At 35.8% G+C, this 21,275-nt stretch overlaps 1 protein-coding gene and 1 long non-coding RNA gene across 3 annotated transcripts in view; both read right to left on the bottom strand.

The window, feature by feature from the left end:
* DST (dystonin) overlaps positions 1-21,275 on the bottom strand; it is a 417,658-nt gene that overhangs the window by 173,574 nt on the left and 222,809 nt on the right. For both annotated transcript variants that reach the window (XM_023520357.1, XM_011375009.2), the window contains one exon: positions 13,075-13,241. In XM_023520357.1, the coding sequence (XP_023376125.1) occupies positions 13,075-13,241 (167 nt within the window). The remainder of the gene's footprint in view (positions 1-13,074; positions 13,242-21,275) is intronic.
* Positions 20,593-21,275, bottom strand: part of LOC111729373 — a 5,561-nt gene continuing 4,878 nt past the window's right edge. Inside the window, exon 2 of the long non-coding RNA XR_002776213.1 lies at positions 20,593-21,272. This is a non-coding gene — a long non-coding RNA (uncharacterized LOC111729373). The remainder of the gene's footprint in view (positions 21,273-21,275) is intronic.

The following is a 21,275-nucleotide window of genomic DNA, read 5'->3' as shown; positions in this document are numbered from 1 at the left end:
AAAAAAAATGGCATGCACTCCCAAAATCACCATAAGAACCTGTTTGTCAGCTTCTAAGGGAAGGCTCTACATCCTCCACAGGCATTCTGCTTTGCTCAAAATAACCATTTGGGGAACTGCCGAAAGAGTGGGAGGGCTCATAGGCAGTGTGGGACAAATGAAATGTAAATTATTTTGAATATTACTTGGAAGGCTGTTTACATGAGAAATTCTGAAAATATAACATTAATCATAGGAAGGTAAACAGCAATTCGTACTCTTGTTTTTATCTGATAAGAAAGCAGATCTCCCAAGAAATCTAGTTATAGTTTTACAGTTCTTTAAAGGGTTCGTTACCTTAAATTGTAGCTACCATTACCTACCTCCTTATTTCCCAGAACATTATTAGGAAATTCTTTCAGGTTTTTTACATGTCACCAATTTGGTCACTGAAAAGTGATCTTACATTTATTAAATGAACAGTAAATCTACTGACAATAGAGGTAAATAACATACCTCTAAAAATGACATTTTTTATTCACACAGAAACATTTTGAAGAATCCGCCAACTTCAATACTACTAAATAGCTGTGTATAACAGTCTATACAAAAACAAATACCTAAAGTTCAAAAAATTATTTTGCTTCCATAAAGTTCACACGTTCTGAAGAACTAAATACCAGCCTTTCTGAGTTTGCCAAATTTCCCAACAAGAAAGGGCATGTTGTTATTCGAACCCTTCCATTAGCAAAGAAAGTGAACACTGAGTAATCCAGACAGAATGAATAAAGTCATTGAAGAACAAAGTTTTTGAGTAAGAAAATAAAACATAATACTTCCTTCTGTGTACATACATGTCATTTCAGCACAAAAGTAGCTGTATAATACATGAGTTTAGGTACATCATCTCTTTATCATGATATTTAATACTTTAATTAAACAATAACTGAAATGGTTTTCCTCCATTAAAAGGTTGCAGTAGACAAAGAAAATTAAGCAAAAAGTGAAAAAGGAAAAAAAATTATAAAACTACTATGAAAAAGTAATATAGCCTGAAAGTTTTCAAAATTCTCTCTCTCTCTCGTCATCTCCTGTTTGGTCATTTTCAGTCTTCCATTCTGCTTTTCCATTTGTCTGGAGCATCCAAAATTGGCATGTTCTGTGACCCAATTACCTTCCTTCTTTCTTCATAGTCTTGCTGGGAAAATAGAACCTTCAAAACCTTCAGCTATTTTCCACATAAAGAAGATCTTTATTTTCATTCTTAGGGTCTCATTTCACTGTAACATCTCCTTTCTGTGTAACATCAACAGGAAGTTTCATTCCCATCTGAGGTCTGACTAACCAAAGGCTACACTAGACTGTAAGCATGTAGAAGCAACAACCATGTTCCTACATTCTAGCTTAGACAGCTGTGCATTAACTTCTCTGATTTCCCTAATTTCTGGAAACCTTTCAAAATCATATAATATAATCCTCTGCCACATTAAATAATATATACTAGTCTTTTAAGGAAATTCTAACTCTTACTAGTGTTATTATTCTATAATAATGTAATCTTTTCTGTATGATTCAATCATCATGGCTAGCAATTTTTTAAAACACACATATTTATATGCCACCCTTTTTCTAGAAACGATTGAAAATAGCTTGCAAAAAAAAGAAAATATAAAAAGATAACATAAAGTTTAAATTAGAAGTATAAAACCAAAGTAAGGTCATAAGTTGAAGTTTAAAGTGAGGTGAAAAAGTACAAACCATTTATATGCATGCTTAGTGCCCCTAATATGTTCCAAAAATATAGGACAAAAAGGCACAAAAACAAAATCGCTGTTCCATAATACAAAATAATTTTGGATAAAAGTGTTGCTTACCTTTCATACAACTTAAATGAGTATTCTCCCTAGACAAAATAGATATATATACCCACACGTGTACACACACACACACACACACACACACACACACACACACATATATACACGTTTCCATATGTGTTTATGTAGATATATACATGTATATGGGTACATGTATATGTAATATAAAGATATCACCACCCACACTGACAGATAACCAAACCAGCAGAACATTAAAATTGCATAAGAAATTTTTTTTAGTATAGATACTCCAAAGTAACTTTCCAGTCCTCAAACACTTTTTATGACTATATTAGCTCATATGAGAATTAGATACAGTTCTGAGAAAAAAATATGGCTGTAGTGAATAATACTGTATTGCATATTTGAAAATTTCTAAGACAGATCTTAAAAGTTCTCATCACAGGAAAATATCAGATAATTATGTTATAAGAAAAACACAAAGCACACACAAACGCAAATATGCCTACTGTCTTATGCCTTCAGGAAGAGACAGAGACCCTTTTAATCCTTTTCTAGTGTTGGCTTTTATTGTTTAAATCTAGAGAGAAAGAACACATTTAGGGTTGGGCTAACATTTCCCGTTAGCCCAACTCAGGAATACGTTGCAAAATAATGAAGTCTGGAAAAGAAAGCATTTGGTGACAGATTTTTTTAAACATCAACATCAAAAGCACTTAAACTTTGTGATTTGAGATCTCTGTTCATCTGAAAGGACACTGGCAACAATTCTCTTCCTCAATTAAAAAAAAAGACAAAATGGAAAGTAGAATAGTGGTTGCTAGGGGCTGAGGAGGGGGGTGGAAATGGACAGTTATTGTTTAATGGATATATGGTCTCAGTTTTGCAAGACAAAAGGGTTCTGGAGATGAATGGTGGTGATAGTTGCACAACAATGTGAATGTACTTAATGTCACTTTACACTTAAAAATGGTTAAGATAATAAATTTTGTTATGTGTATTTTACCACAATTAAAAAAAAAATTTTTTAAAGACAATTTTTACTTATTTGAGTGAAAAGACTACACTGACATGGAAAAAGTTACGAGGATGTGATTCAAGTATCCTGTGATTAAGTCCTAACTTGATCTCTGTTTAACTTGGAACCATCATCCAGAAACCTGTCTTGGTTCCTTCATACGAAAAAAATGAAAATAGAATTACAGAAAAATCAGGAATTTCAAGAATCACCTAGAATTTCAGTTACCCCTAGGTGAGCAATCTGGAAATGTGTGTTGGGGGGGGGGGCGGTGCGGGGAGGGTATTTTGGGCTGCTACTGCCATAAGGTTTGAAGAACACAACTGATTTGCCCCAGGTCTCAAGAGAGGAGTCATGTGAAAGTGCTTGTGAAACTAAGTATAAAGAGCAATGTACATTGTTTATTAAGAAGTATCTATTGGCATATAAACAGTGTAATGAAAATGTGATCAGAGAAGGCAGAACTTGGTGCTTTGGTATGCTCATTATAAATAATTCTTCCCAGACAACAAACTAGCAACTTCATTCATTTACTTAATATTGAATAAACATCTACCGTGTGTCTGGCCATGAGGTGCTTAGAATATAGGCACTGCATATATAGAGAGCTCAGAACTTCAAAGGGAGCTCAGGAATAAAGAAGAAAACCTGGTGGAAGAAAACCCAGGTAGAGTAAAAAAGCATCCACATGCTCTGTGCTTAGAGAGGGTGTGAGTACAAGGAGAACAGTGCGCGAGTGAGGAGTCGGCACGGTGAGCGATGAGGCTACGTGGACAGCAGAGGCCAAGATGATGCAGGACCGTGAACTTCTTAAGGGACTTTGAACACTTTTACGGGAACTACAGAAAACCATTAAAATGCATTAAGGAGGATCATAAGAGATTAAATGATCAGATCTGAGTTCAGACAGAACTCAGCATTCCCTGAGAATCCAGGTAGGAGACCATGTTGACTTGCAAAAGAATGTGGTAGCAGGCCAGGCGATATTTAGAAGGTTAAAGCCACAGGACTTAGATTTATAACATCGGTTATAGTAATGAGGGGTATAGGCACGGATGACCGTCAACACAGAGAGAAAAGAGAAAGCTGAACAGGCAACCTTGAAAAACTCCAAACTGATCTTATGAAAGAGGCAAAGAGTACAAAAGGAACTGAGCAGAAGCAGCCCAAGAAACAGGAGGAAAAACCAGGGGGGTGTAGTACCATAAAGCCAAAGGAAAAAAGATTATTTCAAAGAAGCAAAGAATGGTTAAGAGAACCTAATACTGAGGAAATGAGGCCTGAAAAGTGTCCATGGGATTTAGCCACACAGGGCACTCATGACCCTAGAAGAAGTGTTTTGGTGGACTGTGGGGCCAGAAACCAGTTTAGAGTGGGTTGAGGAATGAGCATGAAGTAAAAAAGTAAAAACAGAGGGTACAGACAACTCTTTTTATAAGAGTGGTGTTTAAGGAAAGGAATGATATAAGAGAGTAGATGGAAAAAGGCATGGGGCAAAGGGAGAGGGGTTTTTTATTCTTTGTTGTTTTAGTAACAAAGAGGCTTCGGCGAGTTTAAAGTTCAATGAGAAAGATCTGTTGAGAGAGAAAAGTATAATAAAATAAGAAAAAGATTTCTGAAGCAATGACTGAGATGGGATCCAGACACAAAAGGAGGGGGACAGGCCTTGGATAGGTAGAGAGAGAACTCCTGTTAACAAGAGCAAAGATGGCTAGGATGGATACAACGGAGATTTGTAACCTTGGCAAAAAAAAAAAAAAGGAAAAAAAGAAAGACTTTCCACTTGCTGGCTTCAACTTTCTCTGAGGATATGAATTAAGATCATCAGTTAACAGTGAGGAAAGGAAAGGTGGTGTGAGGGAAAGAAAGATTAGAAAAAGATTAGAAATAGAAAAAGATTGCTGGTCAGAACCATCTGATGCTGGTAATCGTGAAGTTATAGTGAAATCCATCTGAAGTGACCTTCTCCAGTGTGCTTCACTGCTCGGGTACATGCACAGAAAAAGCAGATGGCTGGGCTCAAATGGGGCCAGGCTTTGTCGGGAAATTCATAAGTGCTCAGCAGCTTGCAAGGAACTGAAAAGGGATTCTGTGGAAGTTTTTCCTTTTTTTTTTAAGAAAAAAGAAACCTACTTCTTTTACCTAGAGATCAGTCTTAGAACTACCTCTGTGCTCCAGAACACAACTCGCTGACTCACACACAGATATATGAAGCCACATATGTTGCTTTACATCTGCTCTTCAATAAATCACACAAGAATATGCATTAAATATGCCTCACTTATTCTATGATGACAGAGCAGTTGCCATAACAAATTTCTGAAGATGAATATTTGTATTAAATCATGTTCAGGCTTAGCATATTCTTACTGTTCTGATTGGTGCAAAAAAGAATCCCTCCCCAACCCCACCCCACCCCTAGAAAAAAAAAAAAGACCTGTAATATGGTTCCCCATCTCCCCCCGCTGCACATAAATATGAACATGCAGAGGACCCACCCACAGTTGCGTAACGAGGTGTAGACATCCCTTTATGCTCATATTTGGACGTATATTGTTGAAAGAAACACAGCCAAGAACTCTAAGGTGGCAACAAGCTCTGAAAGTAATCTCTTTCCTCAAAACTAGATGCCTGAGTTTATTTCAAATATTCTTCCAATTTTTTTTTTTTTTTTTTGTACAAAGCACCTCTCTACTAACAAGGAAACAAGCAAAGAACAAGAAACACTGTAATTAACAGCAAGCATTATTAGTATTTCAAGATTGGAATCTAACATCCTCAGAAATTAAAAGATACATCATAAACTATGACTCTCACTTTGCAATCAATCATGACAACCTCTTAGACATTAATACAGAGAACAATATTGATTTTGATAAAGAAGTAACTCCTTTAGTACCTATATTTTAGTGAATTTATGAGTAAATTTTAAATAATCCTTAGTGACTAGGGGATAAATACCACCTTCTCCCACCCACCTGCCAAAAAAAAAAGAAGATGGCTCAGCTTATTTTTAACTCTGGCAGAAAAATTTTTTTTAACTGTTTCATATCACAGAATAACATATAAGAATATGAATCTATAAATGAGTCAAAAAAAATGTTGTAACAAGATAGATGCACCTATCAAAGAAAGTAGATTGAAAGCTCACATGCCAGCCGCTTCTGCAATGTAAGAGAAATCTTAATGTAAGTGAAAGGTAAGAGAATGCCGATGGGAAACATATGAAGGAAGAATATGTCAGGTTTCGAAGTAAGGAAAGTCTATAATCAAAGCCCATCTTTACTTGAGCTGTACACAGCCCTATTATTAGTGGAGCTACAGCAGCAATGTCCGTAGGGAGGGAGGAACACTGACCTTCATTACACACTTCCTAAATCTCTGGCATTGTGACAGGCACTCTCATATGGTATCCCAAGACAGCTCTCACTGCTGAAGTCCTTTTTAAATGATTAGATCACTCAGATTTGCCAATTTATTTGGTCATCCCCTCCCCCACAAACTCTTAACGCATACAAGTTTAGACTAACAGTTTATATACCACACAGTCTGCAATTTCATTGCTGGCATATACTTGAAAAGCTGAAGAAAATCATTTTATAAATAAAAGGGTAAATTAAAATTGCTAGAATGCAATTAATAAGTAAAGTAAGTGATTGTTTCTTTCTTAAAGACATGGAGGGAAAACAGTGCATAAGGGGTATATATCAGTACAGCTCTTCTGGCAAACGATTCAGACTTATGTCTTCAAATTTTAAATATAATATCCTCCCACCAATTCTACTTCTAGGACCTTATTCTACAAATACATTCATACATCTGCACAAAGACACATATCAAGTACAATGCAACATTTTTACAGCAAATAACATAATGTCCAGCAATAAGGTACTACTAAATTATGTTACGTCCATATAATAGAATGCTATGCAGCACTTAAAAGAATAAAGAAAATTTATTTATGCTGATACAGAAAGATGTCTAAAATAAATTAAGGGGAAAAAAAATAATGCAAAATAGCATATATACTGTTCTTGCATTTTCGTTTTAGAAAAGAATATGTATGTGTTTAAGATTAGGTACTTATGTAAACTATACCTCAATAAAATTGACCCTTTCCCCCGAAAAAGAAAAAATTGGTATTTATATATGCATAGAAAATTTCTGGAAGAATCTGAAAAAAATTGACAGCAATTGCTTCAGGAATCTGAGGAAAGAAATCATATTTCAATATATACCCTTTTATTCTATTTGAGTCTTTATTATGTTAAAATATTGCATTTTCGGTTGGTTACTACAGAAACTGCTACAGAATTTACCAGGTTTTCCTAGTGAGAACAGTCAGGTGAGCCATCTTCCTATGATTTCAGTTTTCTGATTTAAAAAAATGGAACCAAGAGAATTTCAGCTATGCCTTACTTAATATCTAAAAGGAACTACTTCATACAATAATGGTAGAAACAGTATTATAAAGAATTTCTATACATTAAAGTGGGCAGGAGAGCCAGAAACATAGAAAGAAGGTAATATAAGCAGATATTTCTCTAAATATTTACATGACAAATTATATCCCCAAAACTGCATGTAAAAAATATACAGATACACTAAAAACAGTCACTAGATGTAGACATGAACTCACACATGTCACCTGGATGCAAAGGCCTTACTAGCAGTGCATGTGAGCTTTCTAAGAATTTTAAATTGTGGTAACGGTTATAAGCCAACTATTTATGCTGAGTTCAATTGTTTAGAGTTTATTTGGTAAGGTACATAAACAATTTGATTTTGGCTCATACACTGAAATTACGTGACTTTTTAAAAAATGTATAACCTTCAGGTCTCTGTCTGTGCCTAGCCAGTGGCCACACAAACCAGAGACCATACCCATGTGTGCGCACACACACACACACACACACACCTGTACCTCTGGGTTCTGTAGCCTGAGGGCGTAGTAGATTCTGAGGGAAAAGAATCACCTAGTCAACACAAATCCAACTTCCTATGGGAACATTTCAAACCCTCAAGGGCCTCCTCCCTGTATTAAACCAGTCAAATCCAGTTTAGCTTGTAGGTGTGACTGAATCCCAGCATGTGGCTGAATCACAAGCCTGCAGGTCAGATTATTAAACAAGATGACTCTGACCACAGCCTTACAGGCTAACTTTCCCAATTACAGCATCTTTAAACATTTAATATAATGAAATATGATGGTCCCATTAAATTCTAATTCAAAAGGCAAACAATGAACGAAATAATTACTACCTTCCGAACTATACATTCAGACAAATGAAAAATTCCTGGCTGCCTAATTAGAAAAATATTTAAATGGCATGCTCCTGGATACAACCTATTTCAAAAATGCGGAGTCTTACTTGGGTAATATATTTAAAACATGCTTATGAAAAGAATGCCAGGGGCCTTAAAAGGAGAATTAATTAAATGAATGAGATAAATTAAAAACAAGAATAGGACAAGCAGAAACTAGTAAGCAGAAATAATCTCTCTTCAAAACACACACACCCCCTAGCATTTTAGTCCTGACTTAGGTTCATCTGGCCCTACCGCACATTTTGTACTGTTCTTTCTGGCCTGTAGGCCACATTCACGTTCCTGCCTGCTCAGGCAGACATGTTTTCACACTGAGTGATGCTGGGTGCTGCTGTTTTGGAACTTGGCTTTCATCAGTGTTCCAGGGCAGAAACCCACTTAGAGAGACTGATAAAATGAGGCAAGTCAGGAATTGAACTTCAAGCTCGACAGTAGAGCTTTATTTCTCTCAGAAATAAAAAGGTCAATTTTACTGTGATGCCAGAGTACATTTAAATAAGAACATAGATGTATCAGTTGGACCCTCTACTTGTAACACCTACCACAGAAGAACATGTACTATTGAGGAATTTTACTCCTCTATCGCTATATCTTAACTCTTGGTGATCTATTAATCTACTACTATTTAGAGGATACTCCTAGAATCCCTTGGCTATTGGTTCTCAGTTAATTCTACTTCATCCTCTCTTGCTTTTAAGCTACTTACTCATCGAATGCTTTTGTGATGGTCTTTTGATCTAAGTCCATCAAATCCAGTCTTCCTTGTCATTCTTTGAATAAAAATTAAGGCTAGGGGCAACAGTGAGGCTTATTTACTTAAGATTTCTTACCAGTTGTGGTTTTCAGTGAAAAGATTTTTATATGCTTTAATGAACATTTAAACTATACAAATAAAAGAAGCAGAAACTAGTACAGACATATGGTATTTTTATTATTTGAACACTTTATATTGAAAACTGAACATAGCAAACAGACATTCCTAGAAGGAATTCAGAATAGAATTTCCTAAGACAGAATTAATAGAACAACATAATGTATTTATCAATGACCTATTTAAATAGAACCTATAAAACTATCCCCTGTAATCTCTTCCACTAAATCATATTACTTTATCATTCTTATTACCTCCTGCATAATCCAGGCTCTTCATCCTCTTTAGGATAATATGACATACTGAAACTATAGAATAGTTCATTTGTGATGTTGCTTACTTATGCTAAGGGTTTTCATGTTCTCTTACGTACAGTTTTCCTCACTACATTATGAGTTGTTGCTGTTACTTTCATAGATGGCTAACTCAAGTTAAACAATCAATGTTGTCCCTCATTAATATCTTACAAGGGACAAAGATCTTAGTTGGCAGTTATATATGATACTATCAATTTAGTCATTTCTTAAATTTATCAAGAATTTTAATATGCCTTTGCTGAATGTCATTAGTCTTCCAGGTTGCACTCTCACAGTTGTTCTGGCAAACAGTTCCATTTCTTGATACCTAGTTTGCCTAAAGGAAATTATGTATTAACACAGAAGTATATAAGGACTTGAGAATCCAAAGCAATCGCCTCCACTGTTTAAAAGGTATGTGATGTTTAGCATGTTAGTTACCTTTTGAGGCTCAGCTTATTAATTTAATAATTTGCTATTTGTTAAATTGATAAAATAAGAATAGTGCCGTCTATTTCACAGGACTGTGATCATTTTAAAAGCTACCAGTCAGATAAAATATAAAAACCAGCTAGTCAGAAACTGATACATGGTCAATATTCTACATATATTTCTTGGGTACCTACTACGTGACAGTTACTTTCTTTTTACCTTCATGGGTCATTTTTATTGCATAACATCTATAAATTAGTCTTATAATACAAATTTCTCTTCATTTGTATTTCATATAGTTCTTTCAAGAAACGAATATATTAGAAAATTAAGTTTTCTGTGGAATATTTTAGAATAACTTAATTATTAGCAAAGTACTACTTACTGTGGTTAACATTCTACTTTTAAGTCATTCTCTATGTGGGAACAATAAAAATATGCTAGAAAATACAAATTAATGTACTTGATTAATAACTTTTGACAATATGTGCATTAATATAAAACTGAAAGATGCTATTCTGTTTCCATTTTAATCAATGTTTCTAGATCTTTAGAACATATTATGTATACAGAAATCATGCTAAATCACTTTTTACAAATAATGGTGGTTTACTTTTAAATGACAAATATGATCTATTTTCTTTCTAATCTCCAGAGAAATCTTTCATATTCCATCTGGGGCATGCAAACTTGCTGCATGGGGGCATCATATTCCACTTTGGATTCACTGCAGAAAACACGAGGTTCTTTCCTGCTAAGCCCTCACTCCCTCTTAAGATCCTCCACAACAAAGTATTCCATATTGTCTGACTTGGTAATTGACTAGAAACCAAACCCATGTGCCAGAAGTCAAATAAAAGTCATATTAATAAAATTTTTTATCTAAAAAAAAATACCAAAACAGTTTGATTAAGTGGATATGTTTTCACAGCAAATTCAAATACATCACAAAAGTTATGAGAATAATTATAAACAAAAACAACTGTTATATAAGATACTACTCTCTATATGTGAATACTACTGTCCAATATCCAAAAATCTTCTAAAAGTGATTTTTCAATTGTCTGTAATTTTCTCTTTTGTCTTTAGAGTAAATCAAGGCATTCAACAGTGAAAAGTATGTGTAGTTCAACCCCATCCATTTAATTCTTATACATGCTAGAAGAAAAGTACTCAATTGTTTTTTAAATAAAAAGAAAGGCCTGAGGATTTTAACTAAAAATACAGTTCTACAAGTGAAAAATTTCTTCTAGTGGAAAAAAAAACCAGTAATATTTTTAAAGGCACAACATAACTTAAAAGTTAAGCAACAAAGAAGTCCCGTAAGCACTAAAACCTGATATTCAGTATTTTTACCATGAATTCTAACAAAGGAAAACAAAACAAACTAGGAAATCAAAGTGCAGAACTAAAAGCTAAATAATTTTCTAAAATGATCACTCTGCCAAAATAAATGTTCAAAACAAATAACATTCAAAAGATCCAAATTCTCTCCTAAAGCAATATAAGTTCTATAACATTAAACTTCCCTAGGAAATTTTAGGATCTTTGACATATACATAGATTTATTTAAGTACTTAGGAGAAAAATGCATGGCATGTATATACCTATTTGTACTTACAATTTTTCATAAGTGTTATAGAGACAATGCCTAGAGACCATTGTTTTCATAAGCCATTTATTTTAGAAGAACAGCTGGCTTCTAAATACTTTTGCTTCTACCTAAAAAACTTCAAACAGCACACTCTCAAAGATGCATCATGACATAAATCCTGTAAATATAACAATCTAAATATTTTTATTCAAAGACCCAGAAGATCTTATCATCCTGGGTATAGAATGTGCTCAGCTACACAGCCTTCTGATTGCCTTATGTTTTAAGTCACATGAGAAGTACAGTGTGATAATCACAATGTCTGTAACCACTAAACCCTCTTGGCATTGTGTTACCCAGGGAGATCTGGTTCTTTATTTTGGACAAGTGCAGGCAAGTTGATCTTGGTTTTTCTTTTTAATTCAGCAACCTACACCTACCTCTACTGACTTGTTGTTTCATATAGGAAGCAGATTATTACAGTTTTTAAAAGGGGCTCTTGGGTGTGGATACATAGGAGAGTCGTTACAGTTTTACAGATGTTAAAATTTCCAAAACAAAAGGGGGAGAGAGAAGAAGGGGAAAGAGTAGGGGAGTGAAAGGAATGGAAAAAAGGGAAAAGAGAGGGGAGTAGGAGAATAGGATTTCAAGTCAAACAGACCAAGGTTAGAATCATAGCTCTATAACTTATTAGCAGTGCGACCTTGCCAAACTTGAGGTTTTTAATCTGTAAAAGTGGGATAATAACAGTTCCTGCTTTATGAGACTATTGGAAAATATGAATGAGATAACTTACAGAATACCTCACATATCAAAAGTTATCAAAATATTAACTATTCTATATAATTATTATTTTTATTCTAATCAAATAAGTTTGACAGTTTCGTGAGTTATAGCTTAGGTTTACTCTATTTAGGAAGTTATTCAGTTCTTCAACAATATGATACAATCTTTGAAAAACTAAGAAAAATAACTGAGATCAAGAAATACATAGCTTTCAACAAATATTTTCTGGAGAGTTAGCTTCTTATAAGGCAGTAAGAGCACGGACTCAAGAGCCAGAGTGCCTGGGTTTGAATCCCAAGGCCACTTGTTGGTTCTGTGGCTTTAAGCACATATTTACTTTGTGTCTCAATTTTCTGTCTGTTAACTAGGAGTGATGATGTTCCCTTAGGGATGTGGTGAGGATTAAATGAATTGATATATGCAAACTGCTTAGGATAATGCCTGGCACTTAGTGTTATATAAGTGTTAACTTTGATTTAGTTGTTAATAATTTTCACGGGAAACTGTTTACCACCCCAAAATTGGCCACTGTTAAACCCTGCTACTCACCAGAGTAACTAGACTAGGAGACTATGATTCCAAAACTTGTGAGCTCTAAGTCTGAACTAAACCTATATACTTACTATTCATCAGTTCTCTATCTATACAAACTTGGTTACCTACCAGAAGAGTCTAAATATCAGAGCTTACTATCTGCTAAATTACTGACACCAGCCAAAGACATATTGCAACTGTGTGTGCGCCTGCCTTGGTGCACCGAGCTGAGAGGGAGGATCTCTGTATGATGGAAATGTGATGATTTTACTTGTCAATATTTTCTAATTTTCTGTCATGCATATGGATTGCTTCTCTCATAATAAAGGTTATTTTGAAATCTGGGAATGAAACACTTCTCATATTTGTCTAAGGAAAAATCCCCACAAATTCCATACCTGTATTTATGAATGATGGCATTAAATAGTTTTCCATCTCTCCAGCAGGTAGTGAAATTTTCACACTGTATTCCAGCATAACCCTCTGTTGCCTGCTGTGTCCACAGCAGCAATCTCTCTTTTGCAGACATGTCCTCTGATTCTCCAGTAACATGGATATCAGATATCTAAACATAATGGAAAGTATTAAACCATTAGGAAGGAAGGAAGCTAAGTCAGATTAAGAACCTACTATGCACCAAGCACTTTACAAGTGCTATTTTACTTAGTCCACATAACTCTAACTTGTAAGCTAAATATATTTTCCCCATTTTACATCTAGGGAAACTGAGCTTCCAAGAGGTTCACAGACTGAAAAAGTCAGATTAAACCCAAACACCTTTCTTTTAAATTACACCCAAATGTCACAGCATTAAAAATCTACATTCCTATTTACTAATCAGGTCTGTTAAAACAAGTTAAGCAAATGTTTCTACAAGTTCCAATGGATCAAAAGCAAAACTTTCAAATCAATCTACATTGCCACCTGCAGAACAGAATTGGATACAACAGGTATCTGGTGTAAAAAACAAAGGACAATAGTACCCTCTCCAATTAACTACATTACATAAGAATTTGACCTAAAGTCTCTTCAGTTTCCTCAAGAGTCCTTGTTAGGCCTACTCGGCATGACATCTTTATCACCTGATTTTTTTTTCTATATTCTTCGTTTTCATTACATTTTCTAAAAGTAATAATAAAACACGTCATCAGTTCACATGATTTATATTTCCTCAAGAACTTCTTTGATAAGGACCTCCTTAATCTGCTGATAATTATATGAGGCGCAAAATGACTTTACCAGGGGTCATACAGTAATCCCAAAGATAAGACTAACACCAACAAACAACTGTTCCCTCAATCAGTGCAGGATGCAAAGCCAAGGGATCAAGAAGACAGGTGACAAGCCAGGATCAGGATGAGCAAATAAGAGATTGGAAGCAAGACACAGAGAGGTACAAGTCATTTTGTAACAGGAGAAAAAATCACTAGTCATGAGACTGGCTTCTAGTCCTGGCCACTAGTCCCATGGCTTTGAATAATTCGTTTCATGTCAGTGAGTCAACTTCCTCACCTATAAAGTGAGAAGTTAGGAGGTAGAAGAACATAATGTTTAAAATTCTTTTCAATCTAAAGTCTTATTCGAGACTCTAAATACAACACAGAAGTCAGAGGTCACAATAGGCAGAGTCAAGCAACTATAAGTAGAAAAAAAAAGACGAAAGAAAGCCTCTAGTCACTGTTGCAATGCCAAGCTCAAACAGGAAGCCCTTTATTTCTCCCAGCTGCCACAAGAGCCAGAGGCAGAGCCAACCCAGGGACCCGAGGCAGGAACGTTGCAGCAGTTAAAGGCCATGCCAGGCCTGGCAGCCCCTAACACCATTTGGAGATGATAGTCACACACACACCCTTTCTCCAGTATTCAGCTGAGGCAGCTATGTCCTGTGGGGCTCCACTCTCAGCCACAGTCCCAGACATGCTCCTCGGCAAATGGCCAGGATTTGAAAGTGCAGCACAGTGTCTAAATTTAATCATATTTCCCAGAAATCCGCAGCATGGAAAAGAAATATGTTCATGAACACATTCTATAGTGTGTGTGTGTGTGTGTGTGTGTGTGTGTGTGTGTGTGTGATCCCATAATATATATATAGGATTTCTCTTTTTTAATGTGGACAAAAAGAACTAAAAAGTCACCAATGATCTTCTGCCCAACTCCCAACTGATAATCTGGTTCAAAATTATGCTCAGAGCCATTCTGGTACATTCTGTGAGTTTAGATCCCATCTCCACCACTTATATGTTCAAGTTACTTAACTGTTTTAAGACCGTTCCCTCAATTGTAAAATAATGACGGTAATGATTATAACACTGTGTTGTGAGAATTCAACAATGTGAGCACAGCATAATGCCTGGCACGTAGTAAGTAAGTGGACTGCTCAATATATCAACTATTTTATTGTTGTTACTATTTTCCTTCTTGACAAAGGGAGAAGCACAAACTTGGCTTTATTATTTTCCCAATTCTCTTCTTGTAAAGAGAGGTAAAAGATAGTTTCTTTCATATTTGCTGCCTCAAACCAATCAAAATCTATGAAAACAAGAGTTCAGAGAAACTAACCTAGGAAACTCTGTAAATGAAAAAGCTTAACCTCTACTAGGTAAACTTTCTCAATAGGTCCCTTTTAGCCTTTACAAATTATAAAATAAACTGCTTTGGGGAACTCTTACAATGCAGGACCTACAAGGGTGGTATCTGTAGCTATATATATATATATCAGGAGATAGCGGAGGATAAGGGTAGGTCCTCTTTTCCCCTGGATCAAGAATATCACATGCCAGTCCAGGTCACAAAAGTAATTACCTAGTAACAAGGGAAGTCAGTAAATTTCAACTATAAGGTACCAGATTAATAGGTTCAAGTGCTAAATAGCATTTTATCCGAGGAAAGATATTAAAGGAAAAGGAGTTTAGAAGTCTGAAAATGGTCTAAATATCAACCAAGAGAAAAATCATATATTCTTATTAAATAAGTTTCCTATAGATGAATTTCAGATTGTTACATACATGCACACAATATTTCAGACTCTGATACATGCATACACTATTTAAAAAGCTATAATTTTAAAATGCATATTCAAACATGTAATGAACCAAACTTTTAACTTATCAAAGACTATTAACACATTAACTAATTTTCAGCTTCTCCTATTTCCAATTAACTAAATATTATCCCCACATGGAAATGTATTTTTCTAAATAAATTGTACCATTATCCACTACGTATCTGAGTATATCAGGCTTTTCATGACATTATACAGACAAAACCAAAAAGAAAAAATAAATTAAATACTAAAAATTGTAAATCTGCAGTTGTCATTCATGACCCCTGATATAAAATCAATAAGACAGCCTCAATCTTCCAGTAATGACAGGCTAGGCTGGATTCCAGGAAGTAATCTAGCCTCCTCCCTTCAAGTCCTGGAGGCGATACAGTGATGGTCAGAGAGGGTTTCAATTCATGCTGCCTGGATTCAAATCTCAACTCCAAGAGTTAATTAACAAGATTATAACCCAGAGCCCTTCATATAATCTCTCTGGATTTTACATTTTCTCACTTAAAAAACTTAAATGATGACATCGCAACTTCTACCTCCTTAAATGGTTCTAAAGATTAGGTAGAATAATCCACATGGAAGGCTCAGCACTGTGCCTGGCACGCGGAAAGTTGTAGATGTTAGCTTCTGCCACCACAATTCTATTAGTAGTCTTTGCTGATTAAAGCTTCTTACCAACAATCTGTCAGCTAGCATCAAAAACAAACAAAATACTTTATACCATAGTTCCTTTTGGAAACTTGAAGCCCTCATGCCTCACATCCAGGTCATCGTTGACTGCTACCCAAATTCAAGTTCTTCCTGTCACTGAGCCTCTCATGCCCATATACCTCTGCTTCATCCCTCCTGACCCAGCCTGCCACCATTCCTAAACTTCCCAGAAATATCTATTCCATGGTAAACAAAGTCTCTTATACCTTCAATGCTTTACATTGCTTCTACCTTTTTACTGAACCTTAATTCTCCCCTACTGCATTAAGTCAAGTCTCAGACACCACTGTGCCCACAGGCAAGGTATATATATTCTAACTCTCCCAATGATGCAAAGCCAATAATTTTCACACCATTAGCTGTGGGTACTAAGACCTCGTTTTATTTTTTATATGGTAGGCCACTCTTGCACTACCACCTCCTTCTTCCCCTCAGAAATGATCTTCACATCCCCCAAAGATTTGGCACTTGGCTGAGTGTTTTCTCCTCCTAGCCGCCCCACCCGCTATCCTCACAGTCCTTTGTCTTCTCCCTACTTTTAGCTGTTCACTGCTACATCCTGGATCTCATCATCTTGAACCAGAACAAGCCCACCTCAAATATTTAACTTCTGAGAGCAATTTCCCATTCTAGCACTTTCATTCCCTAACTCTAGCTAAACCAATTATCTGGCTTCACTAACATCTCACTGCAACCAATATCCACAACTCCCTCACACTTCTCTCCTTACTCTGTAACTACCCAGCCAAACCTCAATCCTGATCAAGTCAGCTGTAGGTCTTCTCTACTCTCGTCTTAAGCTTTAAGCTATAATAATCTACTGTAGAAAACCATACTACCAAGTAAACTGCTTAAAATTATGTATTTACGTAAGAAGTCCAAATGAACTCCAATGTCAATCTCAATAGTATCTTTTAAGACACAATTATGATAGGTCTAAAATGATACTAGGCTTACTAAGCTTTCACCTCTTTGTAAAACTGAGTCTCACTGTTGGAAATCTAACATTCACATGAACTACCATGTTTTGGTCTGTATTTCAGAAGCCTTCTATTTTATTTATAATCAAAATAATTCTTTTACTTTATTTTATTTAACTTTTCTACTAAATAAGCAAGTTCACTGATCTTTTTTCTAGCTTATCTGCTTTAAATGCAAAATTTCAGTAGTTTATCATAGATTCTGCTTAAATCTACTTTTATGATTATCAGATACAATAAGTTCAAGTCCCACATGAAAATGGTACTGAATTGGTTAAAGCAAAATCAGATAAAAACACCCAATCTTCATATACTTTTTTCTGTATATACATACATGAATAGGCCAAGTCTTTACTTCACTTGAATTATAGGGGAAATGTTATTTCCTCCTCATATGATAGAACCCAGAAGGAGGTGGTGCCACAACATGGCTACAGCAAGAAAAGGTAATCTGCCTTGTCTTATGTGTATTCCTCTTCCGAGATAGCACAAGGCTAAATTAGAAAAAAGACTCTGCAAGATTTTTATGTCAAGTGCAAATGTATTCCAGAGCCCTGACAAAAGCTGGTTGACAGAGAACAGCTCTGGGATATAAAACTACTCAGCGTTAGGCATTCTCAAAAACTGTCTGGTCATGTTAGAAAACAGGTTCAGAAAACTTAACCATTTGGATAGGTTCAGAAAACTTAACCATTTGGATAGGAGGCCCTCAAACTCATTAAACTGGAAATTTTGCTGATTGCTATATTCTTAGCAAAATTATTTTCAGCCCTCTAGAAGATAAAAAATGAATTCAGATATCTAATATATAAAGTCATTTTTATAGTTCAGGATTCTGGGCCTTGAGAGTAAAAAAATTCACCATTATTGTTTTATCTTTTCACTCCATATAAGCAAGAACCAAAACTGAGAGGGGAGGAAAAAAAAAAATCCTGAAAGCTAACATCAGCCTAAAAAAAAGTGCTACCAACAACAAAAATCCCTCACACTCTTTCCTATATTCACGTGTCTTTTTCTCATATAGCCTTTATTCTTACCCACAACACTGAGATTTTACTACACATTTTCCCTTTTCCCTCTTGGCAGAGCTGAAATGATATCTAATAACTGAAACCCAAATAACTGGAACTAAAAGAAGGTACAAAGAGCTATGGGAGGGGCTCTGAGGCAGGGTAGAGGGGAATGAATATAAGAATCCAAATGCAAGAAATAAAGCCTGACCCCAGTTTACATAGTTCTAACTGTGTCATAACCATACATATGCCTGCTCATGGTTAGTCAGGGTTGAGTTTTGTTTCATTGTGCAGATATTACCAAGTGCCTCTTAGAACGTGGTCAGGAAATGTGAACCAAAGACTCAACAAAGAGCTAAAGGACACAATAAATATCCCACAACAATCAGGCTGTTTTGCCAAAGAAACCAGTGCTAGAACTCTCAAAACATAAAAGGATGAATAACTCCAACTCTTCTGAAACCTCCTCGCGTGTGTTGATTCGTCTGTCAAAGACTCATTCATTTGCTAGTTTCCCACATCCCTAAGATATAAGCATCTAAAAACATAAATATATTACTTTTCCCAGACTGTTTCTAAGACAGAAGAGGGTCTTATATTTCCATTTCCTTTCTTTTCCGACTACCAACTATTGAGTTAAAATAACTATTATCTTTGGTCTGGACCATTACCTCTAGTCTCTGATGTCAATACCAAGGACATCTTTTAAGACACAGTCATGACAGGCCTAGAATGATACTGGGCTCAAGAGAGCTGTCACCTTCTTCTGGAACTAAGCCTCAGTGTCTCGATTAGTAATAGTCTCTTAACTAGTCTCATTGTACCAAGTTTTGCCCTACTTCTCAGTTCAGGTTGTTCTGTACTCCACGGTCACAGTAATGGAGTTCAGTCTTGGCTAATTTCTCCAGACTCAAGTCATTTTCTTACTATTTTATGGTCAAACCATATGAACATCAAACCATGTGAACCACATGCTTCCTCTCTCTTAGGGTCCTCTGTTCAAGCTACTTTTCCATTTGGAATATTCTCCTTATACTCAATGGCACGGATTATGTACTCAATAACTATTGGCTAAATCAGAGAGGACGGACAGACAGGGAGGATGGGAGATAAAGAGAGAGGAAGGGAGGGAGGGAAATTATAAACACTATAAACAAGTTTCATGTTTTCATTTGGATAAATGAGTTTGAACCTGTCATCTAAACCTTATCATCTTAGAAAAGTAATTCCAATTAACCTAACTTTCCAATAATAACAGACACCCTGACCACTACCTACCGAAGGTACCCAGTAGCAAGCACAAGCCCAGAGACTATTAAATGAGAATCAATGTCAAGTGGTGAATCTAAGCTCCACCTGAATCATTTTTCCAAAGCAATGTCATAAATTTGACACAGTATATAACCTCGACATGTCTTTTCAATGAAAGAAAATCAGCCGACATAACCCAACTCAGAGCACACTCTGATTTCATTCACAGCTTACTGGCTAGATGACCCACTTACTGCTAAATGAATTGCACAGCCTCACTGTGTTGGTCAGCTGAGGCTGTAAATGTGAAAGTCCTCTGAGCAAAGCCAATGCCACCAGACAACTGGGCGACAGAAACACCCTATTTTTACAGATGTTGTCATGGTTCTGGCATGCACTGAGTACACAAGAACAGCCAACTTCCAAAGTTGAGTCAGATACTCCCTAAGAGATAATTACCATCTTTAAAAAAAAAATGTCTGTATTTCATTATTCTTTCTAAGGCAAATAATGAAACATTTTTTTAATTTTTAAAAATTATAATGTACTGAAAAGATTAAAAAGTTTAATCAAATTTATTAATAGAGTATCATGCTAAGTGAAATAAGTCAGACAGAAAAGGACAAGAACCATATGATTTCACCTATATGCAGCACACAAAACAAAAAGCAACAAATGACCAAACAAAACAAATAAACTCATAGACACAAACAACAGGAGGGTGATTTCCAGAAGGGAAGGGGTTTGGGGAGAGGACAAAGGGGATAAAGGGGGTCAAATATATGGTGATGAAAGGAGACTAGACTTTCCGTGGTGAGCATACAATGCAATATACACATTGTTATACATGATGTCTTATAGACTTGTACACCTGAAAATTATACAATGTTATTAACCAATGTTACCCCCAATAAATCTAATAATTAATTAATTGATTGATTGATTGATTAATTAATTTACTTGTGACATTGGAAAAGGAAGGCACCATCTCTGAAGTTAAGATATTTACTTTAAAACTGGCTATAAATATAGTGAAGGGTTAAGGAATCAGGGGAACTCAAACCAAAAGAACACAAAACCATTTGGTGAACACCCTCATTTCACTGGTGAACAAGCTTAGGCTACAAGGGGTGATGTGAGGTGTCTATGGTCTCACAGCACACTAGCAGGAGGCCTAGGGTATAGACTGTGGCCTTCTAAAAATTCCACTTCAGAATCTGCAAAAAGAGTGAAATTTCTCCTTCATATCTAGAAGAGAGATCTATCCTCACAACTCAGACTAACTTTCCCCCATGTCAGGAGCCACGGTGGGTGCTTCCTTTCAGTGCCTCCACTGCTGGGAAAATGGCCGCACACACATAGATCATGAAAGGGCTTTTTTTTTTTTTTTTCTGCCTCGTTTTGCCTCAATCCCTAAAGTCAGGACTCTTCACTTCAGCTTCTCAGGCTCTATATTGGCAAAGCAGTTGATGCACAGAACACTACACATTTCAGAGGAAGACACACCCTTGGATCTCTCATGTGAACTGAATGTCAGGGTTCATAGTAACTTGCCTCATTAAACTAATGACACTGCCTTAACTGACAACCTT

This window comes from Pteropus vampyrus, unplaced genomic scaffold (genome assembly GCF_000151845.1).
Source record: "Pteropus vampyrus isolate Shadow unplaced genomic scaffold, Pvam_2.0 Scaffold260, whole genome shotgun sequence".
Taxonomy (NCBI): Eukaryota; Metazoa; Chordata; class Mammalia; order Chiroptera; family Pteropodidae; genus Pteropus; species Pteropus vampyrus.
Note: the sequence above shows the minus strand (reverse complement) of the source record. Positions and strands in the feature narration are given on the sequence as shown.